Consider the following 25,935-nt stretch of genomic DNA (forward strand, 5'->3'; position numbering starts at 1 on the left):
TCCATATTTAGTTCAAATTATTTTAACTTAGAAATAGCAGGACATTGAGCAGGTTTCTAAAAGCAATTATCATGCCACTTTTAAATCCAGACATAATATTAATTGCTTTTCTTATATAATTGAAAATGATTAATTTAAGTAACTAATTATAGGTTCAAGTGTGCTGTGAAATAAAAAAGTTGAAAAGCACTGATGAACTTAAATTAAAGAATTTTTTTTTCTTTTGATGATATATAAAAATTGGATGGTGATTATTTAAAAAATGACTGAAAACTGTAATGATATAGTACAGAATTCTATAAACTTTATTATTTATATATTAATATCAAATTTTTGAAACTATACTATTAACCAATCAATCAAACTTTATTAACATAGAAGGCTTTCGCCTGTTACATGGGACGAGGTTTGATAAAATATCATATTTGTCCACTTAAGTAAGTTTAAGCAACACTATTACAACTTATTGTATACAAGTAGTTTATAGAATTATACAAATCTTTAACCCTTGTTCTTAAATTACAATAGAGCAATGTGTTTTACACCTTTTAATATTTATTATTGGGTTACTAATTCTAGTAGATTGTATTTTTAAGTATTAATTTACACATAATTCAATCTATTATGTCTCAAACCTTAAAAAATAATTACAATTTTAAAATAATTCTTCACATAGTTACATAACTTAAATATGTATTATTATTTGCTCTATCAAAGAACATATATAGGTCACTTTCATTAGAACAACTGGTTAATATACTTAATTCTGAATTTTGGATAATTTCTTTTGCTTTACAACATTGACAGAAAATATGGAATTTAGATAATGGTTTATCACATTTGAAGCATAAAGTTTGAGAAAATTCTATAAATCTATTATTAATAGTTATTCTATTTTTATTCAATCTAAGTTGTATAAAAAGTTTTTTGACATTGAAAGCAAGATTAGTTAGCATATAATTATTATTAGATGGGTAATTTAAAATTGTTTTATACCAGTTAGGATTTTTCCGTTTCTGTATATTGTCAATATCTTGAACGGTGGAATTTTCCATAACTCTTTGAATTAATAATTTACTCTGTTGATCAGCTATGTACTTATGTTCTATAAATAAACTCATAGAGAATCCATACGTATTGAATATTTTTGATATTTGTAATATCCAATTTCTATTTAGAATTGTTTCCTTTGATTTTTGATGTAGTAGATATAACAATTTTGTAGTTAGATTCTCTGCATTTATAATTTTTATTAGAAACTTAATGTATCTTTTTATTAATATGGTATTTAGTTTGAATCTACTTAACTCCAGTCTAAGAGCACTTCCAGGGATATTATAATCTAGGTGGAAAATTCTACGGATAAATCTATTTTGAATTTTTTCAAAGTTGTAAATTTCTTTAAAGTCCAAATTGGAGAAGCATATCCCAACAAATTTATAATTATTACATTAAAGAGTTGGAAATGTATTTGAAGGTTCTTCATTTTGGCTTTACGAAAAACCACGATAAGATTATTTATTAAATTATAGGCTTTGGCAACTGACTTTTTATATTGTTTATCAAAAGATAAGGTAGAAGTAAATACTATTCCCAGGAATTTTACTTCTTTAGATATCTTCACTTCAACTCCATTAATATGAAAGGACATGTGTTTTTGGTAATTTATTGCCGTTTCTGAATATCAATATTTCTGATTTTTTAGGATTTATTGTCAGTTTTAGTTCATCGAAGTATGCAGTTACTTGTTGAATTTTTCTGCGGAGTGCAGCAGCTGTCGGTGCAAGTAATACTATGTCATCTGCATAAGTAATGGAATGAATAATTTGGTCGTCAATTAGAAATCCGTCTTCTTCCCTCTTGAAACAACTGTTTAAATCAAATATATAAAAATTGAATAAATAAGGTGACAATGGATCTCCCTGTAACAGACCTCTATAAGTTGTAAAAGGTGGCCATAGAATATTATCCTGTTTAATCATTATAACATATCTTCCAAATAAAAGATCAACCATTTTTATCAGGAAGTCACATGCATTATGCTTTTTCAGTTTTAGTTGTAGGTCGAATATACTGATAGAATCATAGGCTTTTTTGAGATCTAAAAACAAAGCAAAGACTTTTCGTCTTTTCCTGAGCAATTGTATTTGAGTTAAAGATGTTAAAACAAAAAGTGCTGTTTCAGTACCACCGTTTTCAACAAAGGCATATTGTGTAGGATTTCTGTAGTTACTGTAAGCAGTCCATGTATTAAGCCTGTCAACTAAAATTGCGGTAAATATTTTACAGAATCCAGACGGTAGAGCTATTGGTCGATAATTGGAAGGCTCTTCTCTATTGCCTTGTTTGTGTATCATTGCAAAGATGATTTCATTCCATTTTTTCGGTATTAAACTTTGCTTGTAAAACTCATTGAATTGTCTGGTCAAGTAAATGGATAACTCAAGAGGAAATAATTTTATTAAGTAATTAGGTATCATATCAGATCCAGGTGATGATTTATCTCTTAGTTTGGTAATGACATCTTAGATTTCTTCTACTTTAAATATCTCTTCCTGACTTCTTGTTTGACTTGTCTTGGATACTGTTTGTGATAATCTGCATTTTTCTAAGTAGCTTTCTGAGAAGTCACAAAAAAAGTTAGTCCAATTATCATTGTCTACTTTTCTTTGTACCTTATATCCTGACTTCGGATTACGGAATTTGTTAACTATTGACCAGAAGACCACTGAGTCTCTAGATTCAATTAGCTTTTTATTGATGTCGGAATAATAACTCTTCTTTTTAGCTTTGATTAGGTTGTTATAAATTTTTTTATTGTTGAAGTATTTCTTTAGAGATTCTGCTGAGTTAGATTTTCTAAATGACTTTAAACTCTTTTGTTTTTTAATCTTACGTTCACGGCATTTATTGTCATACCATACATTTTTGTATACTCTCTTATAGGAACTAATACTTTTTTTTTAAATCTATATTCATATAATTTAAGTATAAAATTTTTTAATTAATATTTGGCATGCTTTCTTCCTCCTGAGTTAGTAAGAGATTAATTATAGTACCTAAATCTTTTAAGAATTTCTGTTTGTTATATGAAGGTCTATTACTAAGATTTGTCTTGTTAAGTTGGTCATTTGCCCTGAATATCTCGCTACATCCTTTGCAAATATCCAAGACCAGCTGTACGGGAAAATGGTCCGAAATGTCGACGTCCGGTACTGTAAGAGACTTACAATAATCTAACATGAGGTCCGAACAAATAACATAATCGGTAATAGATTTACCATTAGGAGAAACAAAGGTATACTCAGCAGGGACATCACCCCTTATTCTACCATTTAACACCAATAGTTGATTACTTTGAACAAACTCCAAAAGAGCTTTACCTTCCAAGTTTAACAATTTATCTTTACATGTTCTCTTATTTATTATATTATCAAACAACTGAGGGAAAACAGAAAACAGTATCTATTTCCTCACCTATACGTGCTTTAAAATCACCACCGATCAGCCATAAACACACTATGTTGGACCATTTTTCTATAAGATTTTGGGCCTCCTGGAAGATGATCTTCCTCTCTGTAGATGGAGAAATATAAAATAAGATTATTCCCAGATAAGCATTATTCCAAGATGTTTTAATATTTTGGTTTAATGCTATAACTGTAAATATCAAATGATCAGATATATAATGGCTAAATATTTCTCCTAGACTCTTCTTGATCAACAGCATTCCAAAAGGAAACTAATAAATTTTTGGTATCATTATTTGTTCTTTCCCAACCCTTATCTCTCTCTTCACCTCTCAATACAACCAAATCTGCTCCAAAGTTGTTATTAATGTTACCCATTTCTTGTTCCAACTCATAGGAATCTAGAATTATTTTTTCCATCTAACAATTCTAAATTTATTTTTTGACTAGTCCTAAAAAATGGTTCAATTGTATTATCTCTTTGGAGTTGATATCATAAGTATGCATTATATTATCTTTTATAAAATAATCATCTCTAACTAAAATTTTATTATTGCTAGCTTTTTCTAACTTAATCTTAGACAATATCTGTTTTCTTCTGACTCTGGACCTTAAATATAAGTCTGTTATTGTTATTATTTTTTTCTTCATTTCATCAACAATATTCGGTTGTAACAACCAAAATTTCTTAAGCACTAAATTTCTGGCTTTAACGGTTTCCAACATGACCTTTATTATTAGTTTATTTTTGTTATTTTTTTGGTGTTCTAAGCCCTCTATTTCTACATTATTAAGTCCTAAGTCGTCTTTGATAAATAATTTAACTTCGTCTAAGATGTCCGAAGATTGGATTGGGTAATTGAAAATAATTATATTCTTTTTAGTAGTTTCGTTTAACATTCTATCAAATTCAAATTCAACTATACCTTTAACGCTAGTGGTAAAGTTGGACCTTGTTTCCAATGCATGTACCATTTGACAGATTATCTTCATTTCTGCTTTAGCTTTAAGGTTGTCTTCTTTCATCTTGTTAATTTCAGATTTTATCATTTGGATTTCTAAGTTTAAGAGAGAGAACTTATCCTGGATCAATTCATAAATAGATTTTAGAGTATACCTGGACTCGTCACCACTTTGTAGATCTGATTCAGCTGCCGGCCTGAAAAAGTCTTTAATAATTGGATTCCTTGAGGTTCAAAGGGTTTCTTTCTCCACTTCGTCTAGTAAATATTCTTCTCCCAACAATTCCACTAGTTGATTATCCTCCTCAACAACGTTGGAATTTTCCTTGCAGGGTCTTCCTCGCCCCCTCTTTTGCATAATTGACTGGCTAGTTTGAGGAGGGGAACGAGGAAAAGGACCGGGATTTGCTTCGATTCCCGCGATTAATAATAATGTCTTAATTAATTCCGCAAATGAAAAAGTTTTTAGTGAACTCATCATAACTGGACACATTTCGTTATAGCACAGTTTATCCATTACAAACTCTATCCAGACGCTCTGCAAAAGTCACCAGCACACTTGTCGTCTGGAACATGCCCCTATTAATAATAATTTTAAATAATTCAAAGTTTTAAAATATTTATTTTAGGTAGTGCCTGGTTATGGACATGCAGTACTTCGTAAGACAGATCCAAGATACACTGCTCAGAGAGAATTTGCATTGAAGCATTTGCCTGATGATCCATTATTTAAACTTGTTGCAAGCATTTACAAAGTGGTTCCACCAATACTTTTAGAATTGGGTAAAGTGAAAAATCCATGGCCAAATGTTGATGCCCACAGTGGTGTTTTATTACAAGTAAGTATAAATATGATTATTAATGACAATCTTATTGTACTCATAAAAATCTAATAAACAAATTGGCAATTTCATTGAATTTTCTCTTCTTTTCTCTCAACTTTTTTGAACAATTTTATTTATTGAAGTACTTTCCTACAAGCCTGTTTCATAATATTTTATAGAAAATTTTCTGAAGGTCCACAAATTTCTTGCATCAAAGTTCATTTTAACAAACAAATCTGTGATATCACTGCCTACAGACCACCTCACTACCAAAAATTGCATAATATATTTAACATCATGTTCAATTATTTTCATTTTGGAAATAGTAAATTAATAAAACTAATTATTAAGAACATGTAATCTAGTAATAACATGCAACTGACTAAAATCAACTGTGATGTAAATCAACAATTTTCCAATGTAGAACCTAATGTGTGATTATTTTTTAAAAATATTTACTTAGGAAATATTAAAATTAATAAGAATTTTTTTATCTATTTTCAATGTTTCTTTAAAGTATAATTATTGTCTCTTGAAATATATCACTTTTTAAATTGTTTTGTTGCTGATTACTAAGAATTACTTTTTTCATCATTTAAGAGAAATTTTTTAATCTACAAATATGTCTGAAAAAATAATGGAATAAGTCTGTACAAAGATATGTAAATAAAACAAAATTTATTTTATTAAGAGAAGATAAAAGAAAAACAATGAAATTCATGACACTACAACAGAAGCACTTATTAAATGTATGTAGTCACCAATTACCATGTAGTTTTTGAGTCTGTTCAATATTTTTGTAAGATAACCCAAGCACCACCAGATACATAAGCTAATAATATACAGTATAATTAACATGGAAGCATTTTATTTATAGTTAAAACAAATCAACCTCCATTATTTATGGAAGGTTAATTTGTTTTAACTAATTCTAAACATAACTATGTAACAGTAGTAGTCAAATGTGATGTAAATATAATAAATTGAAACAAAATTAATTTAGTCCAATAGATACATTATACCAAACAGTTGTTTTAATGACTATCTTATAATATAATCAAGATGGGTTGATACTAATAATAAGCACAGAGCCCAAATGATTAGGAGTTTAAATTTGGTGCACAGTTAGGGTACATCATGAGAATGTACACTAAGAAGAAATTTTTTGAAATGTTCCCTGTGGGGAGGGGGAGAGGATTAAGGCTTACCCTGAAGAACCCTGCTTCTACTGTATTATTTTAAATGTGGATTATTGTGTTTTTGCAGGAAATCTATATACATAATTGAGATGAGTTGTTGATAATAAGTGCAGAGCCTAAATGGTTAGGAGTTGAAATTTGGTACACAGTTCAGGTATGTCATGATGAGAATGTACACTAAGAAAGAATTTTTGGAAATCCCCACAGGGGAGAGGGAGAGGGTTAAGGATTACTCTGAAAAACTTGGCTTTTACTGTATTATTTTAGATGCAGGTTTTTGCATTTTTATGGGAAAATTGAACATAGTTTTAGACCCATCTAAAAATTCTCTAATTACTCTCAGAAGAGGGGGAGCCTAATTCTTGCACTCATGAAAATGGGTAAGATTGGCTATAATCTAATAACCTTAATCTTTGCTATCATACTTTTACTTTTTGCCCAAGCAACATCAGGCTCATCTGCTAGTATACATATAAACTCATGAAATATGAAGAATGGTATGATGATTCTTACTTGACAATTTTAGCCATGATTATATTTATATAAAATATCACATAAGATTCAGTTTGTTTTGAAATGAATGCTACAAACTTTATTTATGCTATAGCTTTATTATAGAAGTATGCAAGTATAGAAATAGTACTGCCAACTCTTACAGAAAGTTGGACTATAAAGTCAATTGATGTGGGGCAAAATCAGAATTTAGAAGAGATGCATCTATTTTGATAGAAAAAAGAAACTTATATGTCCATAGTATACTGCAATTGATGTACAGTACTTAAGCTAAAACTGGATTAATTGCTACTTAATGTTTTTAAAGGCATTCTTTTACAATAAAAGCTGGCAAGGGTGCAGGAAAGTCAAGCTCTTGCTTGACTTTCCTGGCACTCAATTAGGAGATTAAGGTGACCAGTAGTCTGATAATTTTGAATTATGTTACAATATAAAATTTAAATAACAACAAACTTTAAAGGCATAATTTTGTTGAGTTACAATAAAAATTTCTATTAAAAACAAATATTTAAGTTTAACAAACATGACATATCAGCTCAGTTGTGTGTTGTACCATCCATCTATTAATAAGATTTTATTTAAAAATAATTTTTATATTATTAACTGTTACAAAACAGCAAGAAAGTTAATTTTGAGGGTCAATGTGAGTTTTTAAAAATATTGTAAATGCCAATAACGGGTAAAAGTTTCATTGAGTCCAACCCCCCTCAAGATATGACACATGATTCTCTGTCTCCCCACCCCTCAACTTTTAATCACCAAAATAGCATCAATGCTCTATATATTGAAATAATCCTGCCAAGTTAAAATCTTGAGTTCATATAGTCCTGAGATATGAGGCAAAATAGATCTTGATGAACATGCATGCAAGGTTTTTACTTGGGTGTCAAAACATCAAAAAATGCAAAAGGATGGTGAGTCAAAATTTGACTAATAACCATACTAATCTATGTTACAATCTGTAAGAGCCAGGAAAGTAAAATTTATGGAAATACTAGCAGGAACAAATGATGTATTTATTTATGAAAATTCTTGGTTTATTTTAAAATTGAGATGTTATAAATTTCAACTGCTCAATATTAATTAAAAAATCATTATAATAATTTCATTTAATTTCATATATTACTATCTAAATTATCAGATGAATTATTTTTATGAACAGTTTTCTTTTTTTAAAGAAATTTTTTGGTTGATAAATTTTCGTGTTAAATTGTTAACAGCGATTTTTAACTGTTAACCTTAAGGAATGACAGATTTTCTATGCATCTTTTACATTCTTTTTCAAGTTTTTAATAGATTAAATAATTTTTTATGATTTAATCTATTAAATAATTATAAATACTATTTTGTAATAAATAAACCTTTTGATGTCATTATGGCAGTAATTTTCTTTTTGTTTTTTTAACTTCTATTTTTAAATGAATTTTTAAGAAAATTTTTACATGAATAGAAGTCAAATTAGTAATTTAATATCATATTAGTAATTGCACAATTTACAAAGTTTAATTTTATATGTATTTAAAACCTTAAAAATCTATAGTGTTACTTAACAAAAATATTACAAACATTAATAAATTTAAATATAAATTTTTATTAGAATTATTGGTATTTATAAGTATATGTAAACAGTTTATTATATCATCATACCAAAATAAAAACATTCAATGCTCAAAAATGTAAATATAAGGGCTATATCTGAAAATTCTAAACTCTAATTTTCAAAGATAATGATAAATATATTTTTATAATGCAATACAGAATAACTGCATTTTAAAGCTCTTCACTTGTCAAAACTTTATTGCCAATCATCATAATGAAATCATCAGCTTTACATTCATAATTCCCATTCTGATTTTAAGATAGATAGTAGTGTTATATATTTAAAAATTATCTTTATATGCATATTAATTGCTAATAAAATTTGAATGGCTACTTTTCTTATATTTAAAGCTTCATCAGTCATTGAATTAGAGCTTTTGATTGGAATTTCAGCTTATGACACACAAAACTAAAACTTTTATAAAATGAAATGTTTTTGAAATAAAACATACACTTAAGTAGAAAGAATAATTAAATTATAAGATTGTATTTCATTTGAAAACTTATTTTGTAATTTGATTACCTGATGAAGCTTTAAATGTTAATATAAAAATACATATGCTTTTATCAGCAAATTTAATTCTTAAGTTATTTTTACATTTACATACTTGAATACCACAATATTTTTACAAAAGGAAATTTTTGTTTTATGAATTATATAACATTATTATACAGGTTATTCATAAATCTCTCTGGGGTTTTGATGCTTGCTAATGTAATAACCAAAGCAGACACAGCAGAACAGCTCATATCAATAAGTAAAGAATTTCTCCAAGTTGACATTTACAATAACTGTTGGCACATGCACTTTAGATTTTTCCACTAGAGAACAGTTGTACCAAAACATGACATTTACTGATGAGAAGAAAGCTTTTTGTATCTTAGAATTTGCAAAATGCAAGTCTGTTGTGATGGTTCAACAGAGATTTTGCAAGAACTATCACACAGATACTGTGACAGACAAAACAATTCATGCAATACACTAAGTTTCAGAAGACTGGCTGCCTGTGCACTTCAAAACAGACAGGACTCTTTGAAGTCAAAGAATTGCACCAGCTTGGAATTGTAGGTCTCACAACTAACAATCTGGCATATTCTACACAAACATCTTTGAATGAAACCATATTGTATTTGTTTGCATAGAATTTGCCAGATTATTGGTTGTGAGATCTGCAATTCCAAGCTGGTGCAATTTGCAAGGGCTCTGGACAAAACTTTCTTGTACAAGCTAGATACTCTCTCAGCAAATGGTCCTGGCCATCCTGTCTGTTTTGAAGCACACAGGCAGCCAGTCTTCTGAAACTTAGTGTATTGCATGAATTGTTTTGCCTGTCATAGAAATTTCTGATATATTAATATAATATATGAAAAATCTTTTTTTTTTCTCATCAGTGAATGCCATGTTTCATCACAACTTCCCCTTGTGGCAAAAATCTGAAGTGCACATGTCAATGGTTATTGCAAATGTAAACTTGGAGAGATTCTCTACTAATTGATATGAGCTATTCTGTGTCTGCTTTGGTTATTGCACTATCAAGCATCAAAACCACCAGAGGTATAACATTTTAGAAATGTATAGCTATTCTTCAGGAAAATATTATTACTCTGTACATTCGTTATTCTTTAAGTTTTACTAACTTAAATTATAATTCATACAATAAAAATTAAAATATTTTAAGATTCATCATTATTAATGTAATTATATCCAAAACTAATTAAATATTTTTTTTCAGCATTTTGGAATGAAGGAGATGCAGTACTATACAGTTTTATTTGGTGTCTCTCGTGCTCTGGGTGTACTATCTTCTCTTATCTGGGATAGAGCTATGGGTCTACCCATCGAAAGGCCTAAATCAATGGACACAAGTGGTCTAATGAAACTAGTTGGTGCTGTCTAGATCACTGGTCATTCTCATACTTCCAGTATACATTGGAAAGGCACCAGATTTAATTTTATTATCACAGCATAGAAAAATTTTAAAGAAAGGGATTGAATGATACTTGGCTTAAGGAACTGTAGCATATTTTTCCAGGACTTTTGACATTTAAATGTTACAAAAAGTATCTATCAGTCCTTGGTTAGGTTTTAATCTCAGGTTAAATGCACTCCAGGAAAATAAATATATTTGGTTTAGGTTAAAAAGAAAAAAAATGGAAAATGTAATCAAGAACTTATAAAAGCAATATGAATTTAGAAATTTCAAAAGAAGCAGGAAATTTTGCTCATTTAATTAGATTTATATATTGTTTATAAGTCAACAATTTTTTGGAAAAGTTGCTGTAAATGTGAAATTGAAGTAAAGTCAGATTGTGTAGAAACTGATTTGTGTGTCTTAATTAAAATTTGAATTCATTCTTATGAAACAACTTTATACAAGTTCTTGTTAAAAAACTTGTTTAAAGTTATCTTCTGACCTGTGATAAAATGAATAATAAAATTTTAATTAGATAAAAACATAATTTCTTTAATTGATTCTGTTGTCAACAAAGACTTTACTAAAAACTACTATTTTCCTTAAATATTTTTTATTGAATAACAATTTTTATTCAAGAGAACTAAAGTACTCAACTACATAATAAAAGAGCAAACAATATTAGCAAATTTAGAGCTTTTTTATGAAATATAACTGAATTATTTTTATGTATAATTTATCAGTTTTTCAAGAAAAATAAAGCATGTTAGAGAATAGATAACATTGTTTTCTTCCATCCTTATTAAAGACATTTAAAAATACTAAATTTTTAGTATATGTTAATGGAAGTAATTTATCTACAAATAAACTGGAGATAAGATCTATCTTTAAATTTGTAGAAATAATAGTTAAATTTCATTTAATGAAATAACATGTACTGTACTTGTTCTGTGGATACAGAGGAAAAAACAGTGTGCTTTAATGCATTTCTTTAAATTGTTTTGCTTAAAATATGATTTTTGTTAAATGAAGCTTCCCAAAAATTCCATTTAGCAAAATTCAGAGAAATTATCATTTATATTTGATAAAGACGTTTTAAAGAATTACAATAATCATTTTATTCATAAAATAAATTTTACAAATCATGTAACTTTCAAAACTATTTGTGTGCATATTTAATAAATGCATTTTGCTTTATTTATGATTTATTATTAAGACACTTAAGAGTTCCACTAATAATAAAATCATTAGAAATATTTTCTCTCTCAATGTTGTTTACTGACAAGGGGAGGGCATGACCTGGGAAATTCACTTCGGGATGAGACTTGGTATATAGGTAGTACTCCTTTAGGATGTTCGATCCTCAAAACAAGAAAGCACAAAGGCCAGCCAATTTTAAGAAAAAGGCCTTTAAAAATTCGAGCTCAGCTTATGTACTAATAAGTTTCACTAGGTCAGCAGCTACTGAGCAGCTCAGTCGACATCGTTCTTGGCTACTGCAAAGTCGCTCAGGGTTCAAATTTCGGTCTCGATTAGTTTTTCTTTTTTTTTTTTTTTCTTTCTAAAAATTTTTTAAAATAAGTATTTTGAATATATAAGTATTAAAATTTTATTATAATAAATAATTTCATTTAAAAAAATGTTTAACACACATTACATGTCATTTTAATTATAATACAAAATAATAAGTATATTAATAATAATCATCATCAACTGTTGGTAGACTGATAGTATCTTCATTCACAGACATTTTACTGTAAAATATTGAAACTATTGCCCTTACGTAATTTACGGGGGTCTCGAATGGCCAAAATTGCCCTTACGTAATTTATGGACGGCCCCAAACCAGCAATATACATAGGAGAAACAAGAAGGCAACTCAAAACCAGAATAAAAGAACATGAAGCAGCAGACTCAAATATAACCAATCACCATGGACTAATCACTGCAGCAAATTTGGATATACAATTGATATCAAAAGTGTAAAAATAATCCACAAAGAGAAAGACAGTTATTTACGAAAATTCAAAGAACACTTCGCAATAGTTAATAAAAACAACCCCATAAACTTAAACAATGCATGGAGATTGACGAAGTATGGGAGGAAATAGGAGGGACTAAAAAAACCAAGTAAACTGACAGAAAGGCTGTAAGAAATGCCTTAGGGGACAAAACATCAACACCTCGTAACTGAATGTCTAAATGTAAGAAAAGGTTAGTTCACTATAATGGTAAGAATAATATAATTTGTAATAACTTCTTGTAATATGTAAAAAAATTGTAATAACTTCGTGTAAATTCCACTACAATAATTAATTAATGTAATAAATGTGTTTTCTACCACTTGTAGAAATGTAACATCCTGATGAGGGGTGCAAGTTAGACCAAAAGATTGCACCCGAAATGCATAGTAAAATAAAGAATAACGAAGATAAAACCCAGTAGTCTTTGTCTCTGATGAAATGTGGTCCAGATAAAATAACAACGGTTGAACTTATCATTCTTAACTGAAGTTTCATCAATTATTTTTAAGAAAGAAAGATCTTTTTTAAAGAAATTGAATATCTTATTATTGAAATGCCTTGAATCTGAAACAAATTATTATTGAGTAAACTTATAAATCAAAACAATCAGATATATTTTTCTTAAAAGTAAATGTTCAAAACGAATTTTTCCGAGATCTGTTTTGAGGAAGTAGGGGCGCACCGAATCTACTTGCTCCAGGGCGCTGAATACGAAGCTACACCACTGGTTATTGGTTAAAAGTTTCAAGATTATGAGTTTCAAAAGATATAGAGCAAATATTATTTTCTTCAGCTCTTTTCAAATATATTATTTATTCCATATTTTCTGTTTTTGTTTAAAATTTCCTTTTTTGTATTATATCCAAAATATATTTACAATTTAGCAGTTGTAAATAAATTTTTGATTTTGTAATTTACTAATACTAGAAAATCGAAATTAATAAATTATTATTATTATAATCAGATCAAACAATAATTAATTTGACTGTTAATTTACAATATTCTTATTCATATTAAATTTATTTTACTTTCAAATAAAATATGCACAAAGATTTTCATGTAGAAATAAAATACAAAATTTAATGCACAAAGATATCATCCTTTCAAAGAGTAATTGTATAACATGAATTTATATGTGTATAGTAATAGAACATTAAGAAATATTTACTAGTTTATCTCAATATTTAATTAAATGACAAAATCTTTATTAGACATTGGCATATACCTAAATACACATTTAATATGTTTTGAATTAATTTACTTTCTACAAGATCCAAAATAATCTAATTTAATATTTTATTTCAGTCTACAGTGTATATATATAGAAAAATCATATATTTAGGATAAATTCTTTTAAATAGCAATTAAGAATCAAAGGAATTATTAGCATCTTAATATGTCTAATTTATCAACATTTATTAATCTTTCTTCTCTCATGAAATACATTTGCGTTTTTATTTATAAAGCTATTTTTTGTGATTTTTTAAAATCTGTATAAAAAGCAATAAACTTGTCATCTGAAGGAAATTCAAATATGATATTTAAATAATTACAATATCCATCTTAGAAACTCATTTCATTAATCAAAAGACATTTTTTGTATTGCTCAAGGCTGGTTCTTGGAGTGAGAATCCTTGCTTCCATTATAATATCCAGCTGTCCAGCATTAAATGTAAATAAATACAGATACATATCTTTAAACTGACTCCAAAAGTTCTTAATATTAATAAATTTTGAACAGGTTAAAAGTTTCTGATTTAAAAATAACTTTCCTAGAAAAGGATGATGAATGTTGACAGGTGATCCTGGAGAATAAATAAATGAAATTATTATAAATCAAAGCTTTTGCTGTAATTAAAATTCTGTTTAAAATGTTTACATATATTTTGTTTATTATCATAAATTACATAAACTTTTTACAATTTTTTAAAAACTAGATGGCATTTTACTATTTCAATAAAAATATCTATTTCATTGAAAATAAATATTCCATAAATTGTAATAATTTTGATGATTTAAAATAATTGAATTATTAGAAAAGCATCTGTTGAAGGTAAAATTAGTTCTGAATGAGGGGTTTAGACAGTAACTAAAAAGCCAAAGAAACCATATATCTGTGACCCTTCATGAGATAGTCAAATTCAAGTGTCACTGCTCATAACTTCATGCCACAACCGGAGTGTGCCAATACATCATTTGAAGACATAAATAGGAAAAAATTTCGTTTTTGTCAAATTTAAATTTTGTTTTGTTTTTAAGAACATTATTTGTTTAGTTAAGTATAATTAATTAAACATTTTTTGGAAAATTCACTTTATTTCAATTTATCTTGTGTTCTTGTTTATTAGTCTCAGAAATCCAGTTAGTACAATAGAAATATATACTGTATATGAGAGGATGTTTGTTCCATTAATTAGTAGTAATTGATGCCATTCAATCAATTGCTACGAAACTCGGCAGTTATGTTCACATGCTTTTAACTTACAAGTTAGATAATTTCATACAACGCACCCCAAAATATCTATTGGATTTCTGTAAATCGATTTCTATCTACATTTGATTTACACATAGTGCCATCTATTGACAAAAATTTAACAAAATAATAAACTAAATATTTAATAAATAATAAAATAATAAATATAACTACAATTTTTAAAAATATATATTATAGTCACTTAATTACTGTAATAATGATATAGTGCAAAATAGACATGCTATATCATTCGAGACAGGTAGTAGGATAGCGCTTGCCTACGTGTAATCAAAAGTTACTCTGTAAATACTTCATTTTCCACATCTAACAACTTGGGTTTTTTCATTTTTTGAATGGTACTTTCTTAATTCTGATAAGCCAAGTGCATAAAACCACCAAATATAGTTAGTCGTGGGTTTAGGCATAGCCAACAGGCTAAGTGGCATTTTCCAGGTTTCCTTCATGTTAGTAACACCTAAATAGGGTCAAGCTTCCTATAAAAATCTTCCTGAGATACCATCCCCTTTGGCAGATCACTCGTGTCACTGCCATAACCAAACTTATTTTCACTTGATAATAAATCAGTAGTATTTTTATTTTCCTAATTTTTGCCCACCACAAAGCTTGACTTCTTTGTCTTAGAAAAGTACAAAATGTTATTTCACTTGAAACTTTATTTCTCTTCACAGAAATTTACATATGTAATCTAACTTGTTTTGGCACTGCACTGCTGTGTCAATGTAAATATAATGATAATTATTAAATTCTGTAGCAATCATTATTAAAAATAAAATTTCTTCTGATACTATAAGTTTTTAAAAATACAGTTTAGGTATTTCAGACTATACAAATTTTGTCTCTCTACTGTATAACATGCTCATATATGCATGAAAATAGTTGGATATCTGAAGATCAAATTTATTGTTGCAAATTTCTTTATACAAAACATTAATATATTAAGGTAAACAGCCAAAGTAAAATATCTAAGTTAAGTAATAGTTTAATATACAGAAATACACTTAATGCTATGCACAAGTATAATTTTCTAATTTTTACTTCTTTGGATCTATTTGTGATATTCATCTGCTGTTAGATTCCTTGTTCTTAAAAGATTTTTTTAATTTTTCTCACAAAAGTTTTAATAAAACTTTAGTGGTAATTATGATTTAGGCAAGAAAATAAACTGCAATTTTTATATCATATGTAATCTTATAATTTAAATAAATCAAGCACAAGAAAACCAGGATTTATAAATTCTGAATGTTTATTTTCCACATCTCAACTATCCTCCTTTACATATACTAGTATGAACATGAATCATATGTAATAAAAATATTACTAAATGTCTATTACAAATCAAAAAGAAAAGTGATAAATGAACAAAATATTGTATTTCAAAATCAAAATACAAATTTTTTTTATGACGAAAGAAAATAAATCTAATCTTCCATCTGCATGATGAGTCTTCTCACATTAACCTTCAACTCTTTAATTTGTCCATTTACCTAGAATGTCACTGTCTCTGAAGATGTAATATTCCTGAAAAGATAAATATTTTAATTTCAAATGCTAACATTTTTTAGTTTTGTTTTGTGAGATACCTACCTTATCGTCTATTTCTATTTTAGTGCCACCATATTCTGGTAAAAGAACCCTATCACCTTCTTTGACACTGGGGGGAACTAAATCTCCTCTCTAAATATGAAATAAAAAGTTATTTACTCAAATCTATTTCTTAGAATGTCAGAAACAAACTATATACAAACCTCTGTTCTGGCTCCCGGTCCAACAGCTACTACAGTCGCACTTTGTACCTTAGCCTGTGCTTTCTCCGGAATCATAATCCCTCCTTTGGTCCTAGATTCTGGTATAAATCTTTCGACTAGGATGCGGTCCAAAAGAGGGATAAGTCGTCTTCCTAACCCGGCCTTTAAAACAATAATACTTTTAAGCTTTCAAATCATTATATTCTTGTTTTACATTCTAGAATAGTCAACTATATAAGTAATGCAAATTATCAGTTGCATTATCTTTAAACTATTTTATAATCAAAATTTATACTTGATCTTAGATATGGATTTTCTATCACACAGATTTTTATCTTGAATAAATTTTGAGCTAGACTAATTATAACATCCCAAAATTTAATCATCTTTTATATTTATATACATAAATAGGCGTTTAAACAAGAGTTTATTTAGATATAAATTAGGTAAGATGTATTATATCCAAGCAATTAAATAATAATAAGAATGAAAGGGTATAAGTTACTTTTAGGTAATTGTGTATATATGCATATAATTACAAATTAAAAGTAACTTCTACCAAAGATTGATGAGCCAAAGACAATCTTACCATCCAAGTCTCCATAGTTTTCTATGATAATACTTCCAAGTGGATACAAAGCGATCGAAAGTAGAGAAAGGACTAACTCCATACTCACCATGATTGTTTATAAATAAGTTTCTTGGAGCAAAAACTTGTTTGAGTAAAAATTATTCTTTGGATGGGCTGCAAACTGCACGACTTCGCTTCGCCTTTCACGTGTTCCTCGCCGCCAATGACGTAATACTAATGGCCGACCGTTCGAATAAAAACGTGACGTAACATTATATAAAATTTAAAATTTTGTCCGTTATGAATACTAATTAATATCAAAATCTTCGAAACAAAGAAATCTTCATAAATATCAGTAAGCGATCACGTCCCATTAGATAGATATAGCATTATTTTAAAAATTATTTAACGACGAAAAAGAGGCGAACCACATGACGTATTTCCGCTTTCTAGAACGTTCCTCCCGAACGTTAACGAGCATGCGCATTTTTATTAAACTACGATCATAATTTTGAATTAAAATCTGAATAAAATTAAATTTAAACAAGATAAAAATTAAAAAAATAAATTTTTAATATTTATTAAAATAACGAGATTAGTTAGGGTATGTTAAAGAATTGCATCACACACGTGGAAAAGTCTAGAAAGAAAAGCGCCACGAAACCAGTATAATTAAACTTTAACCTTTTAATAAAAGAACCTTTAAATTATAATTATCGTCCAATCTAGATAAGATGATAGATTATGACATATTATAATTAACTGCTTTTCGAGGAACTCAAAAGTCAGCTGATTTCTTTTTTTTAAATGTGTTTTAAGCATTTACTAGATCGTTATTCAGCATCCGGGTCCCTATTATCACCTCCAAGTCCCCACGTGTTCCCCTCTCTACACCGTTTGCTTCTATAGGAGTGTATCGCCCACCAAGGCAAGTCTTTAATCGTAATTACCTTTTGTTAATATTAATTAAACTTAACATTTTTAAGAGAAGCGATTTAGCGTAAGAGTTCTTTTAAAAACTTAAGGAATTTCCGTTTATTTAAATTAATAATGGCGATATCCTCATCCGACTCATCATCATTCTTGTTTCTTTTCTAGATTAGAATGTTGCACCTTCCATCGGTTTTTCGTACCAGCGCTCTACGTCGCTTGACTCCAGCCCTAAGAAGATATTATGCTAAAGATATAAAGTTTGGTCCTGACGTTCGTGCTGTGATGCTTCAAGGGGTTGATGTCTTAGCTGATGCTGTTGCTGTAACTATGGGGCCTAAGGTATACTTATTATTACAATTCAAAACATTTTTCTTTCATTTCAAGAAATAATCTTTCATCTTTTCAAATGAATGAGAGTTCTGAGTATGATGAATGAGAAATGAAAAGTTGCATCATAGTATTGTGTTACTTGTGCTTTGCAGAAATAAACCTGAATTTCTTATTTATTTATTTAATAGAGTATGCCTAGTGAAGTTAGGTATGATTGCTATGATAATTTGTTTATAAAACAAACAGGCAAATTCTAAATGATGAACTTTTTAGGATTTACATCCTAAAAGGTATTAACATATAATTTTTTATATAACATAACATCAATAAAATTATTTCAAAACTATTTTTGGTGCAAAATATGAAACTATTTGTGAGATTTTGTAAGTAAAAATGTTCTGACAATGTAAACTGTAATTATTCTAAATTATAGCATAGAAGCTGATAACATTTAAGAAATTTTTAATATTCTAATTAGAATCAGTTTTTGTTATATTTATTACAAAATGAGACAAAAGATAATACAAATATATAGATTTTTGACTTTTTTCATAAAATAATTTTGTTTTAAGACTTATTTATTTTGAAAGTTAACAAATTTTGAACTCTTATTAAAACTTAGAAATTAAACCATAATAGGTTTAACTTCAGTTATATTGAAAATGTTTTTGAATTTCTCTTATAATTTATTAACAACTGTTTTTGTCAGTTATTTTCGGATATATTATTTGTTTGATCAACTAATTTTCGTAAGATTAAAATGTAACATTAACTTTCTGTGTTTTAGGAATTGTTTTCTCATATATTAATAACAATAGTGTACATAAGCAAACCTCACAAAACCTGATAAATTTGTAAAGCCAAACAACCACTGGATTACATTGGGCAATTATATTTAATTAATTGCTAAATATAATTGCAGAAAAGTAGCCTGATGTACTATGGTTCTTATTTTGGCTTAAAAATATGTTTTTCTAAATATATAAAAATTTAATTTCCATATAGTTTTGTCCATTATAACATGCTGTTAAGCACAGAACAAACTATTTGATATCATTAAATTGGTCAGAGGCAAGATCAAACAAGTACAGTACATTAGATTATCATAGGTTTAACTATCAACAAGTGTCACTGTGAAAAATTTTTATTATGAATTTTAGTTCATCCATGTAAGTTTGGCAGTCCATTATCTCAGTGCCCTGGGCATAATCTCCTCTGCCCCTGCCTTTTCAGTCTTTTATCGCAAGGGGCAATCTATAAGTATTATTTAAATATATAAAATATCTATGGAAAACATGTCATACTTTGTTATTAAATGTAAAAAAAAAAAATGCAATATGATAGTGTTTTGCCAAAGTTATAAATATTAATCCATAATAAACTTTTGAATACACTTTAATTTTAGTAAACTGGCATCGTTATTAACCAATAGTTGCTAATAGACATTATAAATAATAAATAAATATTTCACAAAACTAAACAGTGATAAATAATTATATTTTCATTTAATGAATTTTCTTACAAATTGTTGATAGTTGCTTGTTTCAGTGACTTTAAATTTCAGTCATTTAGTTGTTTATTCTGCTAATAACCTACAAAAAAATTTATTTTAAATGCATTGTGTAGTAAATTTTATTAACAGTATTTTTGTAGACAAAGATGTGTGTGTTTTGTGTATTTTATATATATTGCATATTAAGTGTGATTTCATAAAACTATGTTTAGGGAAGAAATGTTATCATTGAACAATCTTGGGGATCTCCAAAAATCACAAAGGATGGAGTAACTGTAGCAAAAGCTATTGAATTAAAAGAAAAATTTCAAAATATTGGAGCTAAACTTGTACAGGATGTAGCTAATAATACAAATGAAGAAGCAGGTGATGGAACCACAGCAGCCACTGTGTTGGCCAGAGCCATAGCACGAGAAGGATTTGAAAAAATTAGCAAAGGCGCTAATCCAATTGAAATTCGTAAAGGTAAAAAGCTTTTACTCTTAAAGCAAAATTCTTTCTCTTAATGCCTTTATTTTTTAATATACCAGAGTTCAATATATAATTTCATTTGTTGGTAGGAGTGATGATGGCTGTTGAAAAAATAGTTGAAGAACTCAAGGCACTATCAAAACCTGTAACAACTCCAGAGGAAATTGCTCAGGTAGTATTAAGAAAAAGTTTCTTTAATAAAAAAAATTATAATAAAATTTTAATATTAAATAAATTATATTTAATTACAGGTAGCAACTATATCTGCTAATGGAGATAAAAATGTTGGTGACCTAATTTCAAGTGCAATGAAGAAAGTTGGTAGTGAAGGTGTTATTACAGTAAAGGTCAGTCTTTCATACAGTATTGCTTTTACTCCATCCAATAAACTCACCAAAATAAAACAATATTAATATGAATTTTATAATTCAGAACAGTTCAATTATGAATTGTTTTGAATTTCAATTAAATAACAAAAGCAATATAATGTTCTATATTTGAAAAAGTCAGTTTAGTATTTAAAAAAAAACCACTTGTGAGTCAAATCAAATTTTTCTCAAATGAAATTAATTTCTTCAGGATGGTAAAACTCTACATGATGAACTTGAAGTTATTGAAGGAATGAAATTTGACAGAGGATATATTTCACCGTATTTTATCAATACAGCCAAAGGTATGAGAATTTTAAATTCTTTAGAGTTTTGTAATGATCTGATAAGACATATATTTATTTTAAAGGTGCAAAAGTTGAGTTTCAAGATGCTTTATTACTTCTGAGTGAAAAGAAGATCTCTAATATTCAATCAATTATTCCTGCATTGGAATTAGCAAATAGAGTGAAGAAGCCTTTAATCCTTATTGCTGAGGATATAGATGGTGAAGCTTTAACTACACTTGTTTTGAACAGGTAAAAATTTTCTCATCAGTTGAATGATAATTATGAAAGAGAAAGATGTATAAAATTTCTAATTTCAAAAGGTTAAAAATTGGATTGCAAGTTGCTGCAGTTAAAGCTCCTGGATTTGGTGACAATCGTAAAAATACTTTGCAAGATATGGCTATTGCCACAGGTGGTGTTGTATTCGGAGATGATGGTAACTTTATAAAATTAGAAGATGTTACTATGGACGATTTAGGGGAAGTTGGGGAAGCAATAATAACAAAGGATGATACACTTCTACTAAAAGTATGTTCTAAAAAATTTTAAGTAATTTTCCTTTTACAGACATTTTATAATTAATTCCATTATTCTGTTTGTAGGGAAAAGGTGATCCAAAACGAATTCAGCAGAGAATAGAACAGATTAAGGATGAAAGAGAAATTTCAAATTCTGAATATGAGAAAGAAAAATTAAGTGAACGGTTGGCAAAATTGGCAAATGGTGTTGCTGTCCTTAAGGTAATTTGGAAATCTCAAAGAAAGTTAAAATGAAAAAAAAAATTGTTTTAAAATTAAAAAATAAAATTTCACTAATTTAGATTGGAGGAACAAGTGAAGTGGAAATGAATGAAAAGAAAGACAGAGTTAATGATGCCCTAAATGCTACAAGGGCTGCAGTTGAAGAAGGTATTGTTCCTGGTGGTGGTGTTGCTCTTTTGAGATGTTTACCTTCTCTAGAAAAATTAGTTCCAGAAAATGAAGATTATAAAATAGGTAAATAATATTTTATATTATCAAAAGATGAAATTACTTAAGATTCTATTCTGATTTCTTCACCTTTTTATATTTCAGGTATTGAAATAATAAAAAAAGCAGCTAAAATGCCCTGTATGCAAATAGCAAAAAATGCAGGTGTAGATGCTTCTGTAGTAGTTCAAAAAATAATGGATTCAAAACCAGAAATAGGTTATGATGCGCTAAATTGTCAATATGTTAATATGATGCAAGCAGGAATTATAGATCCTACCAAAGTAAAATACTAAAAAATACATAATACGTAATAGCAAATGTTAATTTAGATTGTAATCACAATTTATATATTTGTTTTCAGGTTGTACGTACCGCCTTGATGGATGCAGCAGGAGTAGCCTCTCTACTAACAACAGCCGAAGCAGTAGTAGTAGAATTACCTAAAGAAGAAAAATCTCCAATGGGAATGGGAGGCATGGGTGGTATGGGTGGAATGGGAGGTATGGGTGGCATGGATATGTAAAATAGTGATATACAAAATACAAATTTAAATTTTGTGGAATTCCGATCGTCTGCATCATCCATAATTCTACACGTGTGTAGCTGTGTCTTAAATAAAACTAGAGTAGAGACTTTATATCTTTTTATTGTAAAAGCTCAGATTACAGATTTAAACTGAAGCTATATTTTTCATACAGATCTACATGCTAATTATGGCACAGAAATTATGGATTATTGGGATTCCTGAAGTAAAATATACATTCAAATATCATCCATTTGTATGATCATGTCATTTTTTTCGTTTACATCAGTCATCTATCAGAATTTTTGGTACATTATAGTTTAGTAATAAAAGAAAGATATACAGTAAAGTTGTTATTTCTTATTTAAGTTACAAACTTTTTCCATTTAATTTCTGTACAGTTGTAAAAAACAAGGGTCCACGTTCGGTAATATAAACAGGAAAATTTGCTTTCACTGCTAAAAACGTGAGAATGTAGAACAAGCACCTGCCGCACGTTTGATATAATCGTGATTTCATGCATATCTTGTAAAGAGTGAAAAATATTAATAAAGCATTCCGTGAATTATTAGCTGTTTCGTAACATGGTTCAAATTTGTTTACATCCTGTTTTTACGATTGTTCATAACAATTCAAGAAAACTTTCCAATAATCTGTACTCGTAACCCACGTACCGTTACAACCATACGGTCCTGATTTATGTATCCTGGCATAATCGTAACAGTCGACAAGTCCGTCGTAATTGCAATCGTGTCCCCATTTCTGCATGTAACCTCTGACTGCACCTTCAGCGCATGATCTGTCGTTCAAACATTCTTCGAAATCTTAAAAATGAAAATGATAAAATGTAAAACGTTGTTCCTTATATGCTTAAAAAATGACTGAAATATGCCTTACCGAAAGGATTATTAGGATCTGCTCCTGGACTTCCTCCATCAACCCAATATGTGTATGAGATATGAAAAGGTCCACAATAGTACTGGTTCGGCCCATTGCTGTGACATTGTGTATCTTTACATCCGGAACTTGCCTAAAAAAAGATTTATTTTTATTATAAAAAAGGCGTTGTATAACCGCGATCTTCTTAATTGACTTAATATTGAAAATATTCAGTATAAGATATTTGCGAGATTCTGCATGATAAGGGATAATTACATCACCAGAAATTTTAGTTCAAATTCGATGGAACCGTAATATAGTATTTTAATACGGGTAATTCTCATAAGAAGTTCCCGCGTCAATATATTAGCCTATCCTGTTGTGGTTCGGGTTCGTAATTTTTTAAAATTTAAGTTAACCGTAAAGCTCGCTTAAATAAACTAAAAGATCTTGTATATGAACGTCTCATTAATCCAAAACTATGTACATATTAGGCAAGGATACAATAGTTCCCCATAGCATACTCAAACAAAAAATAGCGAGGTTGAGGCCGAAGTTTTAAACGCGAAAACGTGTACGTCGGACGTTCAACGCCGACGTACAGTTCCTGTAAGCATAGAAGTTTGACAATGTTGTTTGGAATGTCGAGCATGATTCCACTGACTTTCCAAACACCATTGTCAAACTTCTAGGCTTACAGGAAAGTGGCGCCGAACGTTCGACGTACACGTTTTCGCGTTTAAAACTTGGGCCTCAACCTCGCTAATAATAAATGTCAAATTAACAGAAACAATATAAAAATTCTACACTCAGAAAAAGATAGTTATAAACGGAAATTCAAAGAACATATCGAAATAAGAAAACATCCTAAGAAAAATTTAGTCAATATTTCAGACGGTATGCAAATAGACCTTTAGTGATATAATTTAATAGAGGGCGCCACAAAGCATTATGTATCATAATAGAACCACAATTCAAGACACGTTGTATGCACGCTTTGTTCGAATGAAATACTAGATAAAAACTTATTGTTGGTATTATTTATATGTCATTAATGGAAAAAGATGTATTGATAAAATAACTTAATTTCTAAATTACAGTCACATTATATTAACATCCATGTTTTCACTAAAATGAAATGATATCCACCCACTTTAAGTGTAAGTTTTTAATAACTTTTACAAACTTTTAATTTTTTAAAAATGTAATTATGTTAAGCCATCATAATTTATAAAGAATTTTTTATGTAGAACACTAGGATGTTATATACGTTTATACGGATGATAATTATCGTGAAAAATTCTTTATGCCTATTTAAGTATTTATGGAATGTAAAATGGTTGTCATATAAAGATTTTCTTTCTGCGATATCTAAATAATGTTGTGCCTTGCTTATATTTTTGTTTTTTCTATATAGCACTGAAGAGAGGTTGGGAATGTAAACCAACCCGAAATGCATATGTAATCCAATTTTTTAAAAAATAAAGATGTTTCTAACCGTAATGCTGTGAGATAGTCTACCGAACATAGTTTTGGATTAAAAAGACATTCACATACAAGAACCAATAGACAGCAACCATATTACAGTGTAAACTAAAAGAAATAAAAACCGCTGATTTTAAAATTAGGGCTTTTATTTATTTAACGGTTTGTATTAACCGTTCTCTTAAGTAAAGCCGAAACAATACATCAAAATTTCATCATCATACCTGACACATGCATTCCAAACACGACGGATGGATATAACCGCTAGGATGGAATCCTTGACCTGAAATAAAGAAATCACGATTTTTAATTAATAATGAAGTTTTTATGAATTTTTTTTTTCAATCGACCGTAATTTAAAACGTACCAACAACCATAACGAATACAACTGCGAAAAATGCCACGTAGAATCCAAAGGAATGCATTTTATTCGTAAAATTAACAGCGCGGCTTCAATGCTGCCTTTAAAACTTGAAGATTATGGCGACTACCAAGATATTGTAATTTCGTGTTATATATAATTTGCTGTCACTTTTTATTATGTAAGATAACGTCATTCTGACGTTACGAAAAGGAAAAGACGTGTAGGTAACACCCTTGACACTTAAATTTTGATGGGAATTTCCCTTCGTAATTTGCGCATTGATGCTGAAAACTTGTTTCATAAATCAAGTATCCGCCTCGATTCTTTCTAAATCGCGTAATCTTTCCGCGTTTTAAGATATTTAAATTGATAAACCACCCTTAATTTCAAACTTTCGACATGTTAAGACGGAAATTCCCAGTAAAAAGTAATTTATTTAGGAAGGGATTTTTTAGATGTCATGAAATTACATCCGGATTTTCAGCCTCCCACGA

At 28.7% G+C, this 25,935-nt stretch overlaps 4 protein-coding genes across 7 annotated transcripts in view; 2 read left to right on the top strand and 2 right to left on the bottom strand.

Moving 5' to 3' along the window:
* The window catches only part of kdn (knockdown), a 46,141-nt gene extending 35,251 nt beyond the window's left edge, over positions 1 to 10,890 (top strand). Inside the window, exons 9-10 of the mRNA XM_067281383.1 lie at positions 5,062 to 5,271; positions 10,301 to 10,890. Coding sequence (XP_067137484.1) covers positions 5,062 to 5,271; positions 10,301 to 10,465 — 375 coding nt within the window. The 3' untranslated portion in view covers positions 10,466 to 10,890. The remainder of the gene's footprint in view (positions 1 to 5,061; positions 5,272 to 10,300) is intronic.
* The window catches only part of LOC136984439 (heat shock protein 60A-like), a 181,905-nt gene extending 158,624 nt beyond the window's left edge, over positions 1 to 23,281 (top strand). Inside the window, exons 1-12 of one of the 3 annotated variants that reach the window (XM_067281424.1) lie at positions 17,930 to 18,256; positions 18,413 to 18,586; positions 20,303 to 20,555; positions 20,651 to 20,733; positions 20,813 to 20,908; positions 21,141 to 21,234; positions 21,300 to 21,468; positions 21,540 to 21,747; positions 21,822 to 21,959; positions 22,040 to 22,214; positions 22,293 to 22,471; positions 22,552 to 23,281. In XM_067281424.1, coding sequence (XP_067137525.1) covers positions 18,419 to 18,586; positions 20,303 to 20,555; positions 20,651 to 20,733; positions 20,813 to 20,908; positions 21,141 to 21,234; positions 21,300 to 21,468; positions 21,540 to 21,747; positions 21,822 to 21,959; positions 22,040 to 22,214; positions 22,293 to 22,471; positions 22,552 to 22,713 — 1,725 coding nt within the window. In that variant the 5' untranslated portion in view covers positions 17,930 to 18,256; positions 18,413 to 18,418 and the 3' untranslated portion in view covers positions 22,714 to 23,281. Of the gene's footprint in view, positions 1 to 17,929; positions 18,257 to 18,412; positions 18,587 to 20,302; positions 20,556 to 20,650; positions 20,734 to 20,812; positions 20,909 to 21,140; positions 21,235 to 21,299; positions 21,469 to 21,539; positions 21,748 to 21,821; positions 21,960 to 22,039; positions 22,215 to 22,292; positions 22,472 to 22,551 lie in introns of those variants that run through there. The other 2 variants (XM_067281423.1, XM_067281425.1) reach the window with 2 other exon arrangements.
* LOC136984442 (10 kDa heat shock protein, mitochondrial-like) lies at positions 16,224 to 17,755 on the bottom strand. Of its 2 annotated transcripts, none has more exons than XM_067281428.1 (4): positions 17,333 to 17,755; positions 16,744 to 16,905; positions 16,583 to 16,672; positions 16,224 to 16,516 (listed from the first exon to the last, which is right to left on the bottom strand). In XM_067281428.1, exons 1-4 carry the CDS (start codon positions 17,345 to 17,347, stop codon positions 16,466 to 16,468), a joined length of 318 nt encoding a protein of 105 aa, XP_067137529.1. In that variant the 5' UTR covers positions 17,348 to 17,755; the 3' UTR covers positions 16,224 to 16,465. The 2 variants fall into 2 exon arrangements, with proteins under 2 accessions (XP_067137529.1, XP_067137530.1); XM_067281429.1 differs by having other exon boundaries at positions 17,421 to 17,745.
* LOC136984441 (lysozyme 2-like) lies at positions 22,821 to 25,603 on the bottom strand. The gene is made up of 4 exons (XM_067281427.1): positions 25,445 to 25,603; positions 25,302 to 25,360; positions 23,611 to 23,743; positions 22,821 to 23,537 (listed from the first exon to the last, which is right to left on the bottom strand). The coding sequence occupies exons 1-4, from the start codon at positions 25,500 to 25,502 to the stop codon at positions 23,326 to 23,328; spliced, it is 462 nt and encodes a 153-aa protein (XP_067137528.1). The 5' UTR covers positions 25,503 to 25,603; the 3' UTR covers positions 22,821 to 23,325.
* Between the last annotated feature and the right edge of the window lie 332 nt (positions 25,604 to 25,935).

The sequence above is a fragment of the Centruroides vittatus genome, unplaced genomic scaffold (genome assembly GCF_030686945.1).
Source record: "Centruroides vittatus isolate TY-2023 unplaced genomic scaffold, ASM3068694v2 contig_918, whole genome shotgun sequence".
NCBI lineage: Eukaryota > Metazoa > Arthropoda > Arachnida > Scorpiones > Buthidae > Centruroides > Centruroides vittatus.